We start from the raw sequence: 21,887 nt of genomic DNA on the forward strand, positions 1-21,887 counted from the left end.
GCACAAAACAATCTGCACAGTGTGGCACTGCCCACAGTGGGCTGGGCCCTCTCACATCACTCAACAGTCAAGAAAATACCCCCCACACATAGCCACAAGCCAGTCCAATGGAGGCAATTCCCCACCTGAGGCTCCCTCTACCCAGGTGTGTCAAGTTGATACTAAAGCTATCCAGCACAGGGTGTATGTCTATACAAGGTTCATCAGAAGGGGACCATCAGAAGGAGACGAGAGTAAACAACCTCTACCATGCCAGAGTACCAACTGTCACTGAGCAGGGCAGTGCCTTTGTCATGTGCTATCACTAGCCAGCGGTTTGTTAGGCATTGCCTTAGCTGTTACAGTAAACAGCTGTGATGTGAACAATTTGTGTTGAGGCTAATTAATTTTCACCAAAGGTTTTCCCCTTTTCCTATTGTTTAATAATGCATTTTGCTGTTAAGAAACAGAATCCAGGGGAAGACTAATCACTTTTCAGGTTAAGGAAATGATGTTTTAAAAGATAATGGATATAAGGTTTTCTTTTAATATTAACCTTGTGTGTGTGTGTGGAGGGGGAGGGGGGTGCTAGGAATTGAATCATGGGCTTGTGTGTGATGGGAATGTGCTGCCCCTGAGCCACACCCCCATCCCTAAGCACACTGTCTGCCAACTGTCATATTCTATCTACACTGATGTTCTGAGCCTCTTCAGTGAAGCTATATAAAAAGGATGTTTGAACTCCTAATTCTTGCCTCCACTCCCAAGTGCTGGGATTTCACGTGTGTACCACCACACCTGGCTGTATTTTTTCCTTTTGGAAAACTTTAGACTGGCCTTTTGCATATGTGTTAAATCCCAAAGAAGGTTGTCATAGTCTTCTGACATTAAATTCATCATATTGAGGTGGGGTGGAGTAATTGAAATAGTGACCTTCCCTGGTGGCATAATTGGCTCATCTACACGACTGTGCACAGCCCTACTTTAAGAAGATGCCTACTCTCCAGGGGATGAAGTCACACCAAGGGACATCTGGGGACATAAGCTTGACTCAATAGGCCTTAATGCATGAAATCTGGTGCAGCGGGGGGCAGGGGGAGGGTGGTGGTGCGGAGAGAGGGCGGGGTCTAAATATGAATAAGATGCATTGAAATGCTCAAAAATTCAATAAAAATATACATTGAAAAAAAAAAAAGAAGAAGAAGATGCCTGCTTAAATCCTGCTGGAGAGAAGGAAAGAGTCACAGCATGCTCCAGGCTTGAGGCTGGACCATCAAGGTTGCCTGTATGGAAGTCACTTGACAAGCAAGGGTCCCACAAGAGTGACAGTGGAACCACAATTTGGAAAATGGAGGACTGTGTTCCCAGGAGGCCTGAGGCAAGCAAAGAACAAGGTGACAAGCCCAGGAACTTCCCTCACTAAGCTGACACAGTCCTGCACCAGCATTCCCCACATGCTGGGCCTTGGGCTTATTTACTGTTGAGATCACATCTTTTTGCAGATATGAGCTCAATAGGTCTCAAATCTTGCTCTAATTCAGGAGACCCTGGCTGCCTATTGTTCTATTCTTACCTGGGATATACTATCTAGAACATTCTTACATATGGACTAGGAGCTCACTGTGTCTCCTACTGCCCTCTGGGCCTCCCTCCAGCCCCACCTCACAGGAAATGACCTTCAGGAGGGAACTGACTTTTATTACAGACATGCGCATCTTTGCAGTTTAGCAAACAAAACAAAGGAAGATCTAAAGTCCAGCTTGTCTGCCCACTAGAACATCCCCAGTGCTCAGACAGCCACATGGACGCTACTGACTGCAGTTGAGGGAGGTTCTTTCTGGGTGTGCACTCAGGAATGTCAGCACAAATTGATGAGGTGACATGGGCTGTTTTGTATGCTTCTGTGTTCTCGGGGCCTCAACAGTGTCTGATGTGTGACAGCTGAGCACTAAGCATTCATTGAAGGAATAAATGTTTTTAAATGTTAGTGACCAATTACTGCTGGATGTTACCTGCTGTCTGTGCCAGGTGCCAGGTTTCAGGTATTCCATGGCCTTTTCTTAGACTGGAACTAGGCCCACACTGAACAGATCCTAAAATATGGACCTTCTCTTCAAGGTTTCTGTGAGTCTGGTTCAGTTAATCAGCTTTTTCAAAGAAGGCTTCCCGCTTCCCTTTCCCACTCCATTTCCCCCTCCTCCCCTACCCTCAGCTTTGCTGTGGTCACCCAGGCTTTCCTCACAGTCCTTGAGATAAACCAAGGAGCCCCTGCTGTTGGGGACACCAACTGCTTTTCCCTGACGAAGTCCCTTCTCCTAGATAAGGGCCTTGCTTGTAGTTGCCAGCACAAAGTTCTGTGAGTGCTGGGCATAGAATCCCTCATGCAAAGGAAGCTAGCTAGAGCCTTTCTTAATGTGACAGATGTCAACAAAAATGTGACTTCCAAAGCCCAGCCACTATCTGTGTTTTCACAGAAGGTGGCCCTGGTACACACCTCATCCCCACAGAAAATGAAGTGACCAAGCTGCAGCACATGGTTGCCTGTGCTCCCCAGCAATATTACCCCCTTCCTGGTTTCTGAAGTGGGTGGGTAAGAGCCACATGTATACACACAGGGACCTGGAAACTTTTGCTCTCTGCAAATAATTTTTTGCCCTTTACTACAGTGTAGGTGACTTCTGGGTTTGCTAAGCATGCCAGGTCAGCTTATCAGTAAAGACAGCACCATCAGACCACAGCCCACCTTAGAGAGACTACTTTGCCAAGGGAGGGCAGATTCTGGCTGCTGTGGGCCCCTCTCCTTTTTATTTTTGAAGTAGGGGGGGTCTTCACTCATCTCAGGGTCTCTACTCCCCAGTACTGATAACAAGAGACAATGACAAGGCATTTCTCCCCATCACCCAAGAGCTATTTGGTTTTTGTTTTGAGACAGGGTCTCCCTCTATAGTCCTGACTGGCCCGGAACTTGCTATGTAGACCAGGCTGACCTTGAACTCATAGAGCTCCACCTGTGTCTGCCTCCTAAGTGCTAGGACTAAAGGTGTGTGCCACCACACCTGACCACACTTCCCCCCATTGCTTCTCCTGATTCCTTTCACTTTGATTTACATTGTTGAATTTAAAGAATCCTAGGTGGCTAAGCATTATTTGACCACAGTACAGGGATCAATATAAGGTGGGAAATTGTTAGGTCCATAAAAAATGCAACAGCTATACATGCCTTATGCCTTGAGCACATGCTCCTTCTGTCCTGCTACATCAAGCACATACAATACTAAACATTTTAAAATTAAAATTATATTTTATTTTTTTGTGTATGCATGTATTGCCTGCATGAATGTAAGTGCACCCGTGTCGTGCAATGCCCACAGAGATCAGAAGAGGGTGTCAAATCCCCTGGAACTGGAGTTATAAATGGTTGTTAGCCACCATGTGGGTGCTGGGATCTGTACCTGGGTCCTCTGCAAGAGCAGCCAGTACTCTTAACCGCTGAGCCACCTTCCAGCCCTAAAATTTTTTTTTTTAAAGTTGAGATAACTGACCTGATCAGAGGTCATGGTCAAACCCCATGCTGGAGGAACAGAAACCTGGCTAAGTAGCTGAAAAAAATGAACATAAATGGATCTCGCTGGAAAAGGCCAAGTCTTTACACCAGCCTTGGACAGTTACAGAATGTGGGCAAAGCTGTCTTCAACCTGTCTCCTCACCTGTTCCTCTCTGCCTTTCTCTGTCCTGTTAACCTTTCTATCAGACGACAGCAACACTTTGGCTTTGTGAATACTATGGGATAGAATTCACTTTCTGTCTTCACAGTGCATACAGAGAAAAAATGGCCTAGAAAAGACTAGGGGGCTGGAAGCTGTGGCTAACACTGATGTTTCCATGGTGAATGACAGCTGAGAAGTGGGTTTTAGGATCATCTTATATAATTTTGGTGAATCAGAACTTATTTTTTCACTGTATTTTATGTGTATGAATGTTTTGTCTGCATGTATGTAAATGTACCTACCATGTGCATGCAGTGCCTCTGGAGGCCAGAAGAGGGTGTTAGATCCCCTGGAATGTGTGTTAAGGACAATCGTTAGCTGCCATTTGGGTGTTGGGAACCGAACCGAGGTCCTTTGCAAGAGCAATCAGTGCTCTTAACCACTAAATCATCTCTCCAGCCCTAGGACTTACTTATAATTTGAGATTATTCTGATATTCTTAATAGGAATTGTTTAAAATAGTACGCTTTAAACAACAAGTCTTAAACCATTTGTTAAAGCCATTTCTTTTTTGGGCTGGGTGTGGTGGTACACACCTTTAATTCTAGCACTGGGGAGGCAGAGGTAGGCAGATCTCTGTGCATCCAAATCCAGCCTAGTCTACATAGTGAGTTCCAGGCCAACCAGGGCTACATAGTAAGACCTTGTCTTCAACAAACAGAATAAAATGAAATAATTTATTTAATTCAGAAGAGGTGAGCTAGATCCCTGTTTTGGCCCTCCCAGTTCTGGCCAGGGAGTAAGGGGGGACAGAGAACTCTGATGCAGCTTCTGCCTCTTTCTGCCCAGGTCCTGTGGCTCGCTGGGATTTTCTAGAGGTTGATGGTTCTGCCTGTGGGAAGCAATGATCCCCCTGCAGCTCTCAGCATGTAGGGTGAAGAACTGTGCTCCATGCATTTTATACAAATTGATTTACTTGGTAACATGAGAGCTCACTTGGAACTGAACCACAGCACATTGTGATTTCTGCTTGGAGTCCAAAAGTTATCCAGTGACAGAGTTTCTGCGGCTGGCTGTCACCATGGTGAGAACACAGTAACGAAGGTACCATGTCCATATAAGGCTGAGTTAGCTGAGCAGCAGGGGCAGTCTGCAGGGAGGCTACATGGCGGTTACAGTAGCACTGCGGGGGGGGGGGGGGAATATATGGTGAGTGACCCCAGGGGAAACTGTGGGAAAGAACACACCACACACAAGCTCTCTGAACTGCAGACTCCATCCAGCTGCTATTTTTACAATTACATTATTTAATAAAATATTATCAAGTCCAAAGTATCAAAGAAATGGCCCGACTTTCTGCAGAGAGATGTGTGGATGAATCTGTAGTGAATGTCTTTTCTGTATACACCAGGTTTGTGATACCGAAACTGATAATATCTAATCACTGTTTGAGGAAAACACATGCAATTGTTCTGTGAAGAAATAGTTTCAGTTAAGTGTCTGATGACACCTTCAGTCATGTATCTGTAGAAAACACTCCATTTTTCTCTCCATACGAGCTTCTTTCTTTCCTTTCCACAATGTGCCGTGATATACCTAGATTAACGGACAGCCTCACGTGCTGACTGACCCAGCACCCTTATGGTGTCTTTCTGTTCCATCACAGGTGGGATAGACAGAAGCGCAGGGCAGAAACAAACACACAAGTGTGCTTTGCTACATGACTGGCCACCTGAGCAAAGGGAAACTGAGAGGGTGACCCTGAGGTATACGCAGTGTCCTGACAACTGCCAAGCATCATTCAGTTAGATCAGTGCCAACAACCTTCCTGAACAATGTAAGAAAGGGACGCCAGGCTGAGCTCTGCCAACCAGGCTGATCAAGTTAACAGAATAGTCAGCTTGTCTAAGTTAACTAATAGTCAGCTTAGTTAGCCATGGCTAAGACAGACTCAGGTGCTTCCTCAGTGAGAGATACTGAGACCTTACTGAGGGAGAAGGCCTTATGGCCCATGCTGTGAATTTACAAAATTATAGCGACTCGAAAACCTTGGGAATTTCATTCCTAGAACCTCTGGAAAGATCTTGTGTGGAACATGAGAGCACAGTGCCCCGGCAGGTGGTGGTCTCTACTGAGATAGTCAGAATTAATGATCTTTACTGAAGAACAAAATCCTCACAGAGGCATTAGGCAAACCTTTACTCTATGGACTCGGCACTAGATAATCGTAGAAAGTGAGGGAGGCCAGGCAGAACTATTTGGGTTCAGATTATGCCTGGCTCATCACAGGGCAAAACAGAGTTTCCCTGGAGTCCGATTCTGTGCCACTTGGCTGGTCCTGGAGATATCTACAGAGCACCGATTGATCTACTTTGTGTCCATATAAGGTTGAGCCTGCCTGTACTCAGGGAGCCAGCATCTGTGTCGTCAGGTGCCTGTGCCTGCATCCTCGTCACCCACCAATCATCTCATCCTTGGGAAAGTCTATATAGCAGGAGACCCGGGAGGATTTTTAAATCTCAAGAAAAGGCTTTCATAGATTTAAACAAAAATCCTAAAGTATAAAATCCAGTCCAAGCAGAGAAACCATTGACTAAATCTAACCCTTGCTGCTTTCAGAACTGTCACTCCCCGTGCACACAGTGCAGGAAATGGAGGTTCTGGTCTCTCAAGGCCACTGAGCTGTGATCTTTGTCACTAACACAGTGAACAGTCAAGCATGTCAGCAAACAAGACCACCACATTTGAAAAGAAGGACACTGTCACCCAGACCCTGTTAGACTTGGTGGAGAGGATGCAGGAGTGGGGGTACAGTACGGAAAAGGTAGAATACCCCAGCCACAGGGTCACACTCCAGGAATATTCTGCCCAGTGGCAGGAATGTGGAATGGCTGCTCTCAGAGCTGATTTAGGGAAAGGATGGGTGAAACTCACTGGGGCATTAAGAGCTGTCACCAACAACAGCAGGGAAGCATCAGGAACTCAAACACCAGTTTTAAAGGCAACAGGATGGGAGGACAATCACTTAGACATTGAGGGAACATGTTAAACCCGCCCTCTGCCAGGCATCATGAAGATGACTTGGGGGAGACTTTTTTCCCTGCCTGTGAATCAAGCTTCATCAGAGTACTTGGGGTATGAAAGAATTTGAATTTGGAATTCCTGTCCATGGTGTAATTTCCAATACTCCTTTGCACACTCTCATGCCACATTACCAAGGGAACTATGCTTTTCTTTATATACTATGGTGTCTTTATAAAATGTATGCTTATGTAAAATGAGTATAGATCATCACTGTATTAATAGAGATCCATATATGTGTATACACATACACAGAAAGTTGGTCCTCTGTATCCATGGCTTCCCATCTGTGTATGTAATCAACCATGGACTGAAAATATTTGAAAACTATGGGCCTGTACTGAGCATGCGCAGAATTCTTTCATTGTCATTCTTTCCCAAATAATACAATATCAAATCATGACATTACACTTACATACTGTTGTTTTGTTTGGTTTTGTTTTAAGACAAAGTCTTACTATGTAGCTCTGGTTGGTCTGGAACTCCCTATGTAGATCAGGTTGGCCTCAAACTCACAGAAATCTGCCTGCTTCTGCCTTCTAAGTGCTGGGATTAAAGGAATGCATCACCATTCCTGGCCCATTTACATGGAGTGTTGTAAGTAGCCTGGAGACATAAGTAAATGGTAAGGCATGCACAAGTTATGGGCTGTGTTATGAAAAACACTTGAGCAGCCTCAGATTTTGATACCCAGGGGGGGAGTAACCCTTGTGGCTATGAAGGGACAGCTATACACAGGTGTATATTCATCACCTTGAGCAAGAGAAAAGGGAAATGGTACAAACTGACCCCACTTTGCATATTGTTGCTTTCTATGGTGAAAGGGAATCACCTGTATTAAATGTCACAGTATTACACAGTTGACTTAATCAGACAATTTAAGGTACTTTCAAGCAGTATCAAGAATACTGTCTTTGAGACTCACCCGTCCTCCTTTCTCTGGATAGCATTGACATCCCCCGCTGCAGTCTCTCCCTCCACAGGGCACATCAAACTTCTTCACACCCTACAGAGACCAAACACAAGGAAGAGGTTACTTGAGTGTCATCACATCCTGGTATCACATGTGAGAGTCCTTTAACATCAGATGATCATTCAAAATGTTCCATAAACACTTTTGGGAGCAGTTTTAGGTTCACAGCAAAACTGCACAGAAAGTAGAGCATCCCCACTTACGTGCCGTCTCTGAGCACATCCTGCCTCCCTCACTGTCCACATCCCATACCAGAGTGGTGCACTTGTTGCCATGGATGAAACAAGGGCACAGCATCACCGTGCGAGTCCACAGGTGCACAAGGGCTTGTTGCTGGCACAGTGCATTCTGTGGGTGATGGTCTTTGGAAGAGCCCACTGACTCCATATGCTAAGCCAGGTGCCCAGACTTGAGAGTCAGAGGGAACGTTGCTCAAACCCAGGGCTGGGTGGTAAGGAACAATCCCAGGGCCCAGGAAGCAAGTCCTTACTGGCCTGGAGATGCAGGGGCAGACCCTGAAGGCAAGTGGGTCACAGGGGAGGGCTCAGTGTGACCAGTCCAGGCCCTACCATGTAACACCCATGAAATGAATGCAGAGAGGGGCTCTGTGTCAGGAGGTAGGACTTGCAAACACACCAGACAGCAAGTATCCACCAGTAGCACCTGCAACTTCCGGTGGCATGCATTGCAAGAAAATCCACTTCTCTTCCTTCTCCCTCCATCATTCAAGCTCACTGTGGTGAGCAGGAACAAATGGGGAGTGTCTTTCCTAAGTGTTGGCCTGGTCAGGTGGGGTAGATGCTTAAGATTTCATCAGAGATGTCCCTCTTGAATTAGTCCCCAGGAGCTGAGGGAGTTTCTGGCTTCTCCCTGTGTATCCTCACACTTCAGACGAAAAGCCTGAATGGAAAGGGTCCTGGGCTCTTCCTTTCAGATCATGCCCAAAGGACACAGGAGATAACAAGTACGCTGATTCTCTTTTCTCCTCTTCCTATTAGTTAAGTACCAGCTGTGGTCCCCACTCTTCCCCACAGATGGGCTGGGGCAGGGCTTCCCACCATGGAGCAGGGGGCAGTCAACTACAAGAGAACTGAACTCTGTTCCTCATGCTTGGTCATAGTTTCGGCCAAATGTCTGACACCATGAACCCACAGAGCCCAGACAGAGCTGACAGTTATACCTAAGGGACCCTGAATCTGTGTACAATATACAGTTGGCTTTTGGTATTCACTGTACTGAACCTGTCTTGCAGGCAATGCTCTGCAGATGACAGTATTCTTTCAATGTCAAATGACACTGCTTTTTACCACAGACTTTGAAAGATTATTTTACACATTTATTTTGTGTGCATGGGCATGTGTGAGCTATGGCGTACATGTGGAGGTCAGAGGACAACTTGTGGGAGTTGTCCTCCTACCATGTGGGGTTTTGGGATTGAACTTGGGTCATCAGCCTTGGCAGCAAGTGCTTTACCCACTGAGCCATCTTACCAGCTCTACCACTGAGTTTTTATTCTGAGTTGCGCTTCAAGGACTCAGCTGGGAGACAGAAGTTTCCGGTCAGAGCACATGTGCCTGAGTCCATGTTCCCATCCCCTGGGTCTCTGTAGAGATGCTGATGGTGCTGCCATGGCCCCTCATGAGTCCTGCAGAGCCCATATTTTGTCCACACTCAGAGTTGGGGGTGCAGGGCATGCCAGTGTCTGAATCAGCACTGCTGGGCCGGCATTCACTTTGAGATCTGAAACCCCTCAGGCTCTTTTGGTACAGACTCAAAATTCTCTTCTTGGCTGAGCATTTTCTGCCAGAGGTCTCAGTCCATGTCTGATGCACCAATTACTACTGAAGAGGTTTCAAAAGCCCAACAGTCTCAAATCCTTTAAGAAGTCGATTCCCCCAGAGCCTTTCAAAACACTTTTTGAAGTAATAAAACAGCAGGCATTCCATGGTGTAAAAGTAAATATATATGAAATCCTTTTATGCCTTCAAAATAGGATTCTAGATATTTATCAGTTTTTCATAGTTTCAATGTATCTCTACGCTGGGACTCATAAAGTCTGGGTTTTGAAGATGTGATTTCTAGGAACAAGCTATACATTGTGGAACACCCTTGGCACCAAAATGCAAGCCAAGATGGACCACCACACTCATGCTTTGGGACCAGATGGCTTTTGGCAGACATCCCTGGTTCATCTAATAACTTACTCAGTAGTTGTTTGGAAAGGGTAGGGGGCTCCTCAGTCTCAAGAGGAAAACATATGCTCATATTCTCCATCTGGTGTTTTGCATGCTATTTTTAACTTTGATTTTAGAGCCACTTGCCAAATCCTTATATATAAATCAATGGTTGAAATGATTCTAAAGGCTTCAAATTGATCTAAGAGGCTCCCTGTTCTAAAGTTTAGGATAGGTCCTGGGTTTGGTTTTAGAAATGAACTCCTTGAAAACTGCTTAAAGTTGGATGGTACTTTCTTGCTTTTGAAAGTAAAATGTGCAGGCCAACTAGGGCATCTCCTAGTTGCAACGCCATGTGCTAATGTCTGGGATATCGTTGCCTCATTAGGTGAGGACCAAACACAGCATTGAGAGGCAGCCACCAGACCAGTTCCACCATGGCCTTTCCAGCTCTCTCTCTCTCTCTCTCATTCCACTATAGCCTTTCCAGATCTCTCTCTCTCTGAGAGAGAGAGAGAGAGGAGAGAGAGAGAGAGAGAGAGAGCGCTGTCCTTCAGGGGGGCTCTTGTGAATTCCAGCATTTACAAGAGCTCTCAATGCCTCAAGTGGCGTGTTGGGTCTCCAGGACGAACAGAAATATTGACTTACTGGGGCAAGGTGTGCACTCCAGACAGACTCTTAGAGAATGGACATGTCTCTAACCTGAGCTTCTGCATTCCCCTGACAGGATATGCGACTCTGGAACATTCTCAAGATGTGAATGCCTTCCTGAAGCTGTGGGTGAGGAAAGGAAGGAGCACTGCTGTGTAGGGCCCTGTGTTTGTGTACCTACCTCTTCCCCCAAGAGAGGAACACCAACAGCTCACAGCAGTCCACCATTCTACTGCTCAGTGTATTCAAGGCCAAACCACAATCCTACTTCTGTTTAGATACTTAGTAAAGTTGGTGGGTTCTCCCCATTTGACCATCTTGGAGCCTGCTCACCTTAGCGGTGGAATCTGGCCTGGGCTCTACGTTCACTTCCACCTCCTCAAGAGTACGCTTCCCCTAAAAAGTCCTTGAGTCCTCTTCAAGCATTTTACATGTCTCATTCGACAAAATCACAGGTTAAAACAAGAAAAGTTAAGCCTCCCTTCACTTCTCATTTGAAGCCTAAATTCCTGCAATGGCAGTTGTGTAGGGCAGTGTTCCCACACCTTGCTTCCACTGAGGCCCCTGAAGGAGTGCCTGGCCACTGGCCAACTTTACTCTTGATACATCTAAGATAAAGCTTCCAGGGTAGGCAGCTCTCGTAGATCCATCTGGGTAGCGAAAGTACCCACTGACATGGGCCACTCACATCCATTCAGGTGAGCTAGCCAGACTGTGTTTACTGGATGTCCTTTATCCCAAGGTGAAAAGGACTCACGGTCTGAGGTGGCGGAGACACTGAAGATTCACCAGAGGGTCCATAAGCTCTCCATTTCCCTGAGGATGCATGAGCCTCACCTGTTTATATCTACTCTGCAATTGCTCCTTCCCATGGATTCTGGGGCCATGAAGGAGCCTGTGGTGTGGGCTGCTTGTATTGGGTGAGAATGCCTGGCTCTCCAATTGCAAGCTACAAAGACAATGCAAGGGGGTTGGCACCAATCACCTTTCCCCGACAAGCTCTCTCACTGCTCACTTACTCACACACTCCTCCCTCACACTGCTCACTTCTGCACTCACACACTCACTTCCACTCACATGCTCATATACAGTTCACACTCATTCACACTTAGTACTCACACACAGGCACCCCTCCCCTACTGAATCCCTCACTCACACACTGACACCACCATTCTTGCACCCTTTCTCAATGCTTGCTGGAGACTATGAACTGTGCTGGGCACTGGTATAAAGTGGGAGAAAGATCCTGCCCTCATGGTGTATGAATAAGTAGATGAGAAGAGGGTGTTTGGAGAATGAGCCAGAAGGCGATGAGCAATAGTCCTGTCTGTTAGCATAGTCACTCAGGCCTGCTCATGTGCTCACAACACAGAGATTACTGTGGCAACACTGGTCTGTGGACCTCACTTCCAAACTCAGGAGGGACTAGGGGTGTGTCAATCATTGATTCCTTCATTCAGCAAATTTAGGAATATTTGTATTGATGTGTTGTCAGCCCCATCTTACCAGCAATCCCATCACTTGCCATACTAGACACTAGACCCCATTTGGGGCATGGGCTCCTTGAACAAGGCAGAGGACTGAATGTGGACGTCAGGGGATGGGAGGGGACACTAATATTCACTCATCGTCAGCTCTGGACATACGCAGTGTTGTAGAACTCCAGTAAAGTGAAAGCAATGCTAAGTTTGGAGTCATGAGGCAGAGCCAGAAGCAGCTTCAATAACAGAAGTGATGAAGGGTGGATAATATCGGCAAACAGTTTATAGGAGCAGATCTGGGTGGGCAGGGGCAGGAAGAGCAGAGTGCCCAGCCAGGGGTGGGGAGGGGAGCTGTGTGGAAGAGCAGTGAAGATGCTGGTTGAGGAGGAAGGATCTAGAGGCAGCTTCATAGGTGAAATTGGCGGGGGGGAGGTGCAACAGAGACAGATTAGCTGCAAAGAAGTCACTGATCCACAACTCAGTAACAGCTGTCCTCCCATTAGACCCTGCTACCCTAAGTGTGGATCAGAGTAGCAGCTCCCTCTGGAGCCAGTGAAGAACACAGTTAAGCCCCAGGTCACAATCTGCCTTCTCACACCATTTCTAGGCAGACATATCAAGGTCTCTCACTGGCACTGTGGAAAGAGGCTTGGTTGGGAGCCCAGGGGAAGCAGTATATCAAGGAGTGTGGCCTTCACTAGAACAGAAGGAACTGCCTCCACAGCCAAGTGGGCCCTAAGGTTGTTCTTACTGGGAAGTGCACACCACCACCCCCGCCCCGCCCCAGGCCTCCCTCTGACCCTGACCCTGGCTCTCTGAAGACATTTAGAGGATTTTAGAGCCCAGGTCTCAGTCGCTGTGTTTCCAAGTCAGTGTGATGAATGAGTTTTGGTTCTTTATCCTTCCTTAATTACATCCTTTTAGGGCTCTTCTCTCTCGGCTGAGTTTTACCCCATCCTGAACTGGTGGCCAGCAACACTGTGGAACTGGGTCACACGGCTTTGAAATAACCCAGGATGCAGCAGGTAGCAAGGTGAAGGCCCAAGAGGCATTTTGTGGAGGACTCTGATCCCACTTTACTTGGCTGGAATGCAAAGGTCACATGCTGGGCAGGACAGTTTTCCATTGGCCTTTACTATCGGAATTCTCTTCTATGGAGTTTTTCTGACTCTGGATCCCATTGCTTTAGGAAAGATCCGAGAATCTCCCTATCTTTATGGCATTCACCTTAGGACCCCCCCCCCCCTCCAGCACTCTAGGTGCATGGTTTAGGTTGTTGGTGAGTCCTTTGCCTCTGGAAGAACAGAAGTCATAAGGAAAGCCAGGCTTCAGCTTTCTGAACCAGGCTCTGATCAGGCTCCTGGGGAGAGTGTCATGCCTTGAGGTGCTGGCTTGCTGGTTCTGCCCTCCATAAATGGAATGTGGTGGGATAGGACAGAGATCAGTGGTAGCAACTGCAGGATTAAGAGCACATCCGGTTGCAGGGAGAGCTGGCTCTGGTTCCCATTCCATCAGCCAGTGGCAGTGACAAGACAGAGTATCGAGTTCCTTTCACAGGGACCGTGTCCCACTAGGCAGACAGGAAGATGCTCCCTGTATGGTAAAAAGCATGTGCTCAGTCCTGAGCAGGACCCTACTTCAAAGTACCACGTGGGTCACTCAGTGCCATTGCTTCCAGAGACATATTTGCACTTACTTTTAGGAAATATTTTTGAACAATAACTTAAATCCAAGAAAATAAACACGTGAGAGATTTAGACTCCTTAAGATGAGTTCTCCAACCACTTGAACAAACCATCTATGTACAGTCAGAGCATAAACTGGCAGAAAGACACCCAGGTTTCTGTAGACGTGCGTGTCATTTAAAGTTGACATACCACAAGCGAATGAAAAAAATTGGCAGCTATTGTTTTCGACTTGCACATAAAAACGACTATTAATCAAATTTATATGAAGATTCAAGAACAAAACTCATCTGTCCTGAAACAAAGAATATTTTGTCCTCCACATGTTCCAAGAAACATCTTGTCCAAGGAAGTCTTTTTAAGACAATATACCTCCAGCCAAAAAGAGCTAGTCTGAAGGGAATTTACAGATATCTTACCACCAATCGCCCCCAGCATCCAGCCCCAACTTCCGTTGCAGGAGAGTCCTGAATGAGCAATTCTAAGCAACATAAAAGGTAAGTCTTATTGTCAAAAGCAATTATCTTTCATACTTGAAGGCAACATAATCTATACAGGTTTTTGTATAGGTCTTTGTTTTGTAACAGGTCCAATCAAGTGGGTTTTTTTTTTTTTTAGAAAATATGCCTTTAATGCACCAAGAGGCCAGCTAAGAGGAGAGCCAACTTGGGAACAAGGTTCTCAGTGAAGTTCTATTCGTTTATCAAAACAGGAAGTATAAGCCATTTCCGCACATACAGCTTTAGAAATTAAGGAAATAATTCCACCATGGTATTAGCAAGACAAGGTATATGGAAAGGAAACGCAAATCGCAGTGGCACACACGGAACAGAGTCCTGCTGCCCAGTGGGCGGCCAGGAGGTCCAGCCAACTCCTTTCCTTTGTTTAACAGCATCTCAAGAGGCACCCAAATCAAATGCAGCCACTCGAGAGCATCCTGAAACCATTGCCAGCTATGGGGAAAGGCAGATGATGGACAGAAGTGCTCACCCTACTCATCGGGGGACAAACAGCCCTAAAAGATGGCTTGTCACTGAGCACCAATTAGTTCCAGTGCAGTGTGACCAAACCACAGTTGCCCTCTTACACTCATGGATGGGAGGTCCCACAGGGAAGGGAGAAGTTAGGCTGTTGTGAATGAAACAGCAGGGCTAGAAGGATGGAGAGTTAAAGAGTGTCCAAGATGATGGTCCTCATGGTCACAAGAGTACAACAGCCCACACTTGTCCAGGTGTGCACCTGTGGAGCAGCCCCTCTGGTTACCATGGCAGCATATTTGACTAGAGGCACTGCTTGTGACTCCTTACCTGAATAATGGGGAATGTACACATTGGTAGATAGAGGCAGGAGGGTCAGGAGTTTAAGGCCAGCTTCAGCTACATGGCCATGGAGGCAACGTCAAGACAGTTGTGCTTTCTGAAGCCGAATTACTTTTGACTGGGTAATGTGAGATGTCCCCCACCCCCAGCAGTGCTGGGGTGCCGAGGGCAGGAACGTGACAGATGGGGAAGGCTGACAAAATGCTTCCCAAGTTATACCACTGATTCTGTGGTGTAAGCCTAGCTAGCAAGGGCTAGATGGCAGACTGATGATGGGCTGCTGAACTTTAGCATAAGAAATGGCAGGTAACTTGGGTAGGGGTTGCTGAGACTGAGTGAGGTGGAATGGCAGGAAGCAGTACAAATCAGGGGAAGAAAGCCCAAGAAGAGGTCACAATGAAGAATCAGATCGTCTGGGTAGTGAATGATGTAAACTTGCTGAACCCCAGACTGAGGACACTCCCTCTTACAGGGATGAAGACTCACTGACAGACTTCCTAGAGACTCTGTCCAGTCTACTCCCAGGGTCATTAACATCAGACAGACAGCCTAGCTTGTGGGCCTGGGGCTGCAGACACAGGAATGAGAGCTGAGCCCCAGCCAAGGCGGCATGAGCCAGACGCTTGCTCAGAAACACCTGGCCCAGGGCTAGGGATGATCTCAGGTATAGGTGGGCCTGGACTACAGGTGGAGACAAGTGGGCCATGGGCAGAGGGAGGAGAGGGGAGCTTGGCATTTCCTGCCCCACATGCTCTTTCTGCCCCGGCTGCTTCTTTACTGTTTCTGTGCTTCCCTTATTGAGGCAAAATCCAGGCTGAGTGAGTGTCCACTCTAACAGGCAGGCAGATACACCTCCATGTGGATACATGCAGAGGAAAGCTGATGCAGGTATTGACACTTGACCATCAGCCCTGAGCTTTCTGTCCGGTAGCACCCCTCCCCTGTTTCATGGTGCCTCTTCCACAGAGCAACAGGGTCATCACAAAGATGAGTCAAAGCTTCTTTGCTGCATGGCTTCATTAGGTGCTGGGTGGGGGATCTGGAGATGCCTCATCTTGAGTCATCTCATCCAGAAGCTTGGAACCTAGACAGCAAAGCCAGGCAGTGGACCTAGGTGAGGCAGTGGGAGGCATCAGGCAGCAGAAGTTGAAGACCATGCAGGTGTGGTCAGCTGAGGTAGAACAGGCTGAAGAGCTGGTGTAGAAGTATGGAAGACCCGAAATGTAGGAGATGGTCGACTCAGGCACTAGGGGATGTCCTGTCTGAAGCATGAAATGCCTGCATTTTACAAGTTTTTTCTTTGACCTGGTATTTAATCTCTCTCTCTCTCTTTTGGAGCTCTTTATTTTCATTTTATGTGTATTAGTGTTTTGCCTGCATGTATGTGTTTCCCCCCTTTTCCCACAGTGTGCAATGCTTGTCAAGGTCAGAAGAGAAGAACATCAAATTCCTTGGAACTGGAGTTATATATGGTTGGTTGTTCATCACCATGTGGATGTTGGGAACTGAACCTGGGTCTTCTGCCAGAGCAGCCAGTGCTCTTAACCTGAGCCATCTCTCCAGCCCCTAATGTCTTGATCACCAAATGCTGGTGTCCTCTGATTCCTTTGTTAAAGATTTACTTTCATTGGTTTTAATTGTGTGTGTGTGTGTGTGTGTGTGTGTGTGTGTGTGTGTGAGCGGAACTATAGTCCCTTGTTTTAGGAAGATCAGCTCTTCTTCATCTAGCAGCAATCAGTTGCCAATATTTTGTGTGTGTGAGTGTATTGCCTGCATGTATGTAAGTGCTATGCATGAGTGCAGTATCTATGGAGGCCAGAAGAGAGCATCAGATCACCTGGAGCTGGAGTTACTTACAGGCAGTTGTGAGCCACCTGACGTGTGTGCTTGGAATTGGACTCAGGTCCTCTGTAAGAACAGTATTTGCACTTAACTGCTGAGCCATCTCTTCAGCCTGTCCTTTAATTCTAATTCTTAATGACTTCCTAAAATCGATTTTATTACCCATTGTAGTCCCTGCCTTTCATAACAGCTATGGTAACCATGGTTCCAACTGCTAAGTCAGCTGAAGATGTATTTTCATTGTAGTTTGGTTATACATGTGAATTTATAGCTAAATTCTAGTTTGAACAAGGGTCTTGTTCACTTGACTCCAAGAACTGACTTGAATGACTTCATGCCTGAGACTCAGAAGGAAATGAAGGCTCAAAAGTCTCATCAAGTGCTAGGTGCAGTGGCACATGCCTTTAATCCCAGCTCTTGGGGGGCAGAGACAGGAAGATCTCTGTGAGTTCAAGGGCAGCCTGGTCTACATCGTGAGTTCCAGGCCAGTCAGGGCCACAGGGAGATCCTGTCTCCAATAAAAGTAAAATAAAAAAATAAAAAGTCTCATCAAATGAGAATGTGTTCTTTGGCTCTGTGGGAAGTCCCACTAGCAAAACCCACTGTACCTTCCTGTACCTGTCAGAGCTTCCCACGGCAGTGTGACTGGGCTGGCACAGGGTCCCTGATGGTTTGCCTTACTGGAGGAGCAGGTCCTGTCACTTGTCCCTAAAACACTTCTTGCTGATACTGTCACACAGCTGGTACCATTCTGACAGTTGCCACATATACCAGCTGCCTTGCAGGTATGGGTGTACATGTGAATGCACACACGTGTGTTAGCACACATACATGAGCACATGTGCACAACCAAGATGACAAGATCGGATGTCAGTTCCCCCTGTTGGAAGTCACTGGACTGCTTAGAATTTTTTTGGTGGTTCTGTCAACAGACCAGTTTCTAGAAACTACCTCCTCTTATCTCCTCTGTCTCTTGAGACTGTCACCCTTTACATTTTTACCAGTGCCTCACTCCTGGCCAGAGGATACTTCTGATAGGAATCCTGTAGCTTGGAGTCAGCTCACAACCTGCTCACAAGACAAAGTGTGTTCCATGTTTTATCTCCTTGGACCCCTCCACCTTCACTCTCCAGGACCGCACCACACCCTCGGCTCTCCTGTCACCTGCTTCTTGGCTCCACTTTCAAAGTCTCCCTCCCTTTCAGTCCCAACTGAACATTTCATAAAACATTTTCCCACGATAATGGAATGTCAAGGATTTAAAAGGCACCTGGCACGAACACCTCAGACTTTGCATTTTTCTCCCCAAAGAACGTGTTCACGTTGTTCTTCCAGCCAGAATGTCCTCGGCACTCCACCACCCTATCTGTGCAGTTAAGACCCACTCAGACCCACCACTCATGCTGGGAAAAAGAAAATCAGACCCACGATGGCTACACCTCTCATCCCTACCCATTCTTTTAAACCACAGGGATTTCTGCTACAACATATCGTATGACAGTATTTGAAAAATATTCATGTTCTGCATCACACAGCTAACTAACAAGGCACATAGGAAAAAGAATGCTGGGGTACAGCAAGCCATACCTCCCGGCTTTGTAACTAGGACTCTAATCGAATTGCTAGTTATCCTAAAAAGTAAATAGCACAGCTTAAAAGACATGGTAACCCCTTCTCCAATAAGTTTTAAAAAACTACTCTAAATGTAGTATTTTATCAAGAAAAGAATGAGAGGGGACACGAGGGAAGTGTAGGAATGCTACGTGGCAGAGAACAACGGCAACAGGCCCAATACCTGGGAAGAACTTGCAGTAAACACCTTCTAAGAGTGTGTGTCTTGGCTAAGGCAGGAGAAAGACCTCTGGGACTTGGCACCATCTGCTGAGCTAACTATGACAGCTTGCTGTGCGTACCTGCATGGGTTGGCTCCGTCTTCAGCTCACAGAATCTGTTTTCAGTTCTGTGGGTCAGGTGAAAGAGCACATGGGAAACATCATGCATGAACTAATGCTACTTCACTTTATGTTGACATCATGCTACCTGCCAACTATCCATCAGCAAGGGTGAGTGAGAGATCACACTCTAACACAGCAGCCCAGAGGTGTCCTCTTATTCACCATATACTTGCTGGCTTACTGTTCCCATCACATCAGTAAGAAAATTAGCACCATTAAAGATGCCTTATGAAGGTCTTTGTCAGTGCTGGGGCCACAGGGAGATCCTGTCTCAAAAGCCAAAAAAAAAAAAAAAGTTACATTTTTCTGCGCATGTGCTGTTTAGTTAGTGGTGAGAGACAACCCACCAAGACATCATTTAATAAAGGCATTACCTCACACTCTACCTACACCAAATTCTAATTATTTATATGGCATGTCAGTTCTGGTATTCTCTGGCCTCCGGGAATGAAAATGTAAACGTTGTTAGTGTTGGTGTATAGGTTTGAAGTGATTATTTACCATTGCTTGTAAAAGAGAAGCAGATTCATCCTTGAAACTGTTTTTTTTTTTCACCAAAGAGTGCCTAGTCGAAGAGCTTGATTCAAAACCCTCTTGCCGCACTAAATTTGAGAGAAGATCTGAGAAGATGAGAATGGAAGAGATTGAGCAAAGCGTCCCACAATACAATAAGATTTCTGTTCTGTATGCTGGAGACTGGTCCAGGCACGGAGTGCCCTGGTTTGTATTGGCATGTGAGGACTGGCAGCGGCTCTGCCTGGGCAGGCTGTGTTTTCTATGTACGGAACTTCACCTTGCAAACCTGACTGTCCGTGTCACAGGGACCCCAGGGCCAGCAGCACTCTGACACCAACATTACAGTCTTTGGAAGCACCTGCTGGCCTGGCTTCTGGGCTGGGATTTCTGCCTTTTCTCCTAGGTATACTTGGCTAAGGTCACCAGCCCTGGTGGTGTCTGGAAGGACATATGCATGACCTCACACATGAGCAATGACTCAGGATTCCTTTGCTATGACCTCATACTCTTCAGCAGTCTGCCCACTGCACTGGAAGGCCTGTGGACAGTCTACTCTGAATTGCAGCAGGGAGGGAGGAGAGTGCCCAACAGACATGCCCAATGTGTACGGCACACCACTAATGCTATGTGATTACATCCCTGGGCAGCCCACCAGTCACTTGTGTGTGTACAGGTGCACATGCACATATGGAGCCAGAAGTTGATGTAGGGTGTGTTTCTCACTCTTCAGCTTGTTTTTTGAGACAAGGTCTCTCCCTGAAACTGAAACTCACCAATTGGGCTTGACTGGCTGGCCAGTGACCCCAGGGGCTTATCCCATTCACCAGCACTGGAATTAAACCATGTTCACTTTCAAATGGGTACTGGGGATTCAAACTCAAGTCTGCACAGCAAGTACTTTACCAACTGAGCTGTCTCCTCAGTTGCTTTTTCGAGAGTTCATTTGGAATCGTCTTTGCCACCTCCTGTAGAGGGCTTGGCTTATTTTAATTCTTGTTGGATGCATCCCCAGAGCCCACACATACAGAGGGTCCAGTGTCAAACACACTGAGTTGGCTCTGGACTGGCTTAGACTGGCTGCTGACAACCACTGATGGGGCGCATTTAAAATTTGCATGCATATATTTTCAGGAGTGAGTGTGTTGCCTGCATGGGGCCTGTGAAGTTTCAGGAGCTAGTGCTGCCTACTCTCCATCTCCTAACAGATGACTTTTCCAGCTTCATATCTCTAATCAGAAGTATTGCATGCAGGTGGGGACTCCTGGGCCTCCAGCTGTCTGGTGTAGTCTACCTTGCCTGGGGCTTCCAGACAGGGTCCATCTCACAGGTCACATGTCAAGGAACATGGTTTGCTCTGAATCGGGCCACATTTGGGGGAGAGGGGAGGGTATGTGGGCTCCAAACCCACCACTCAGCCCAGTGGCTTTGCAATAAGCAGTTACCCCTCTCCTCCACTTTCTTCATTTACAAAGTGGGCAGATCTTACCATGCTGCCTCAAGGGGTACTGTGAGGCTGAAAAGAGATGAACCCTGGAGAAGCCTGGGCAGGGCCAGCTGGGGCAAGAAGTGCTCACTGTTCAAATCTTGATCTTTATTTCCACCCACTGAGTGGAGAGGGCAGGCTCTCTTTCCCATAGCCCAGAGCAGGAAGCATTTTCACTTCTGGGGAGCTTGTTGTTTATGGAGACAGGGGAACGTTTTAAATTTTCATCCAATAAGCCTGCATATAGTGCTCATGAGTCTATAAATGGCTTATGGAGTTAACACTGGAAAGCTAGTACTTTACGTTCCATTGACTTCTCCAGGGTAAGAGTTTGAGAAACATTTAGCATGCTGATTTATCTCTAAGAAGCAAGCCTCTTGGTTTTCTTTTCCCTCTTCTTTCTTCAAAAAAGAAATTCTGACTTAAGGCATAGTGTAAGCAGCTTAACTATGCTAAACCTTGTCCCTAAGGTCAACCGACAAGCCAGTGTCTTTGGGACTCAAGCCAAGACCCCTATTCTATATTTAATGCTATGAGTCCAAGATAAAAGCTCATGAATACTGTCTAAGCAATTCCCTGTTTGTGTCAAAAGTGCTCTTATCACACCACAAACAACTAACATGCTGAGATTATAAACACCCAAGAGTAGACTTCCTCAGATATTTTAAGTGATGTCATCTGGCCCTTCTTTCATATCCGTTTTTATTATGCTCCTGTCCTTTCAAAACAGAATCTGTGCCACAGTCCAACAAAAGCCAGGAAATGTCACCCCCTGGCAGTGGCCGACCTGGGAGCAAGGGGAAACTGATAAAGTTCAAACACCTCCAGAGGAAAAGCACTGGCTCTGACACAGCAGTTTGGTCTGCCAGATTTTCGAACCCAGAGTCTTGTGTATGCCAGGCAAGCACACTACCACTGAGCTATGCTTCCAGCCTGTCAAACCCAGAAGTCTTGCTTTCCCATCGGAAAGCACATTACTGTATCTTTCTCACCAATGCTTTCTTCCTTGGAATGCCACTGAGAATATTCCCAAGTCTCTGT

At 46.6% G+C, this 21,887-nt stretch overlaps 1 protein-coding gene across 1 annotated transcript in view; it reads right to left on the reverse strand.

Moving 5' to 3' along the window:
* The window catches only part of Col4a2 (collagen type IV alpha 2 chain), a 172,819-nt gene that overhangs the window by 121,444 nt on the left and 29,488 nt on the right, over positions 1–21,887 (reverse strand). The window contains exon 4 of the mRNA XM_008855192.3: positions 7,693–7,773. Coding sequence (XP_008853414.1) covers positions 7,693–7,773 — 81 coding nt within the window. The remainder of the gene's footprint in view (positions 1–7,692; positions 7,774–21,887) is intronic.

The sequence above is a fragment of the Nannospalax galili genome, unplaced genomic scaffold, assembly GCF_000622305.1.
Source record: "Nannospalax galili isolate Female #2095 unplaced genomic scaffold, S.galili_v1.0 scaffold267, whole genome shotgun sequence".
Taxonomy (NCBI): Eukaryota; Metazoa; Chordata; class Mammalia; order Rodentia; family Spalacidae; genus Nannospalax; species Nannospalax galili.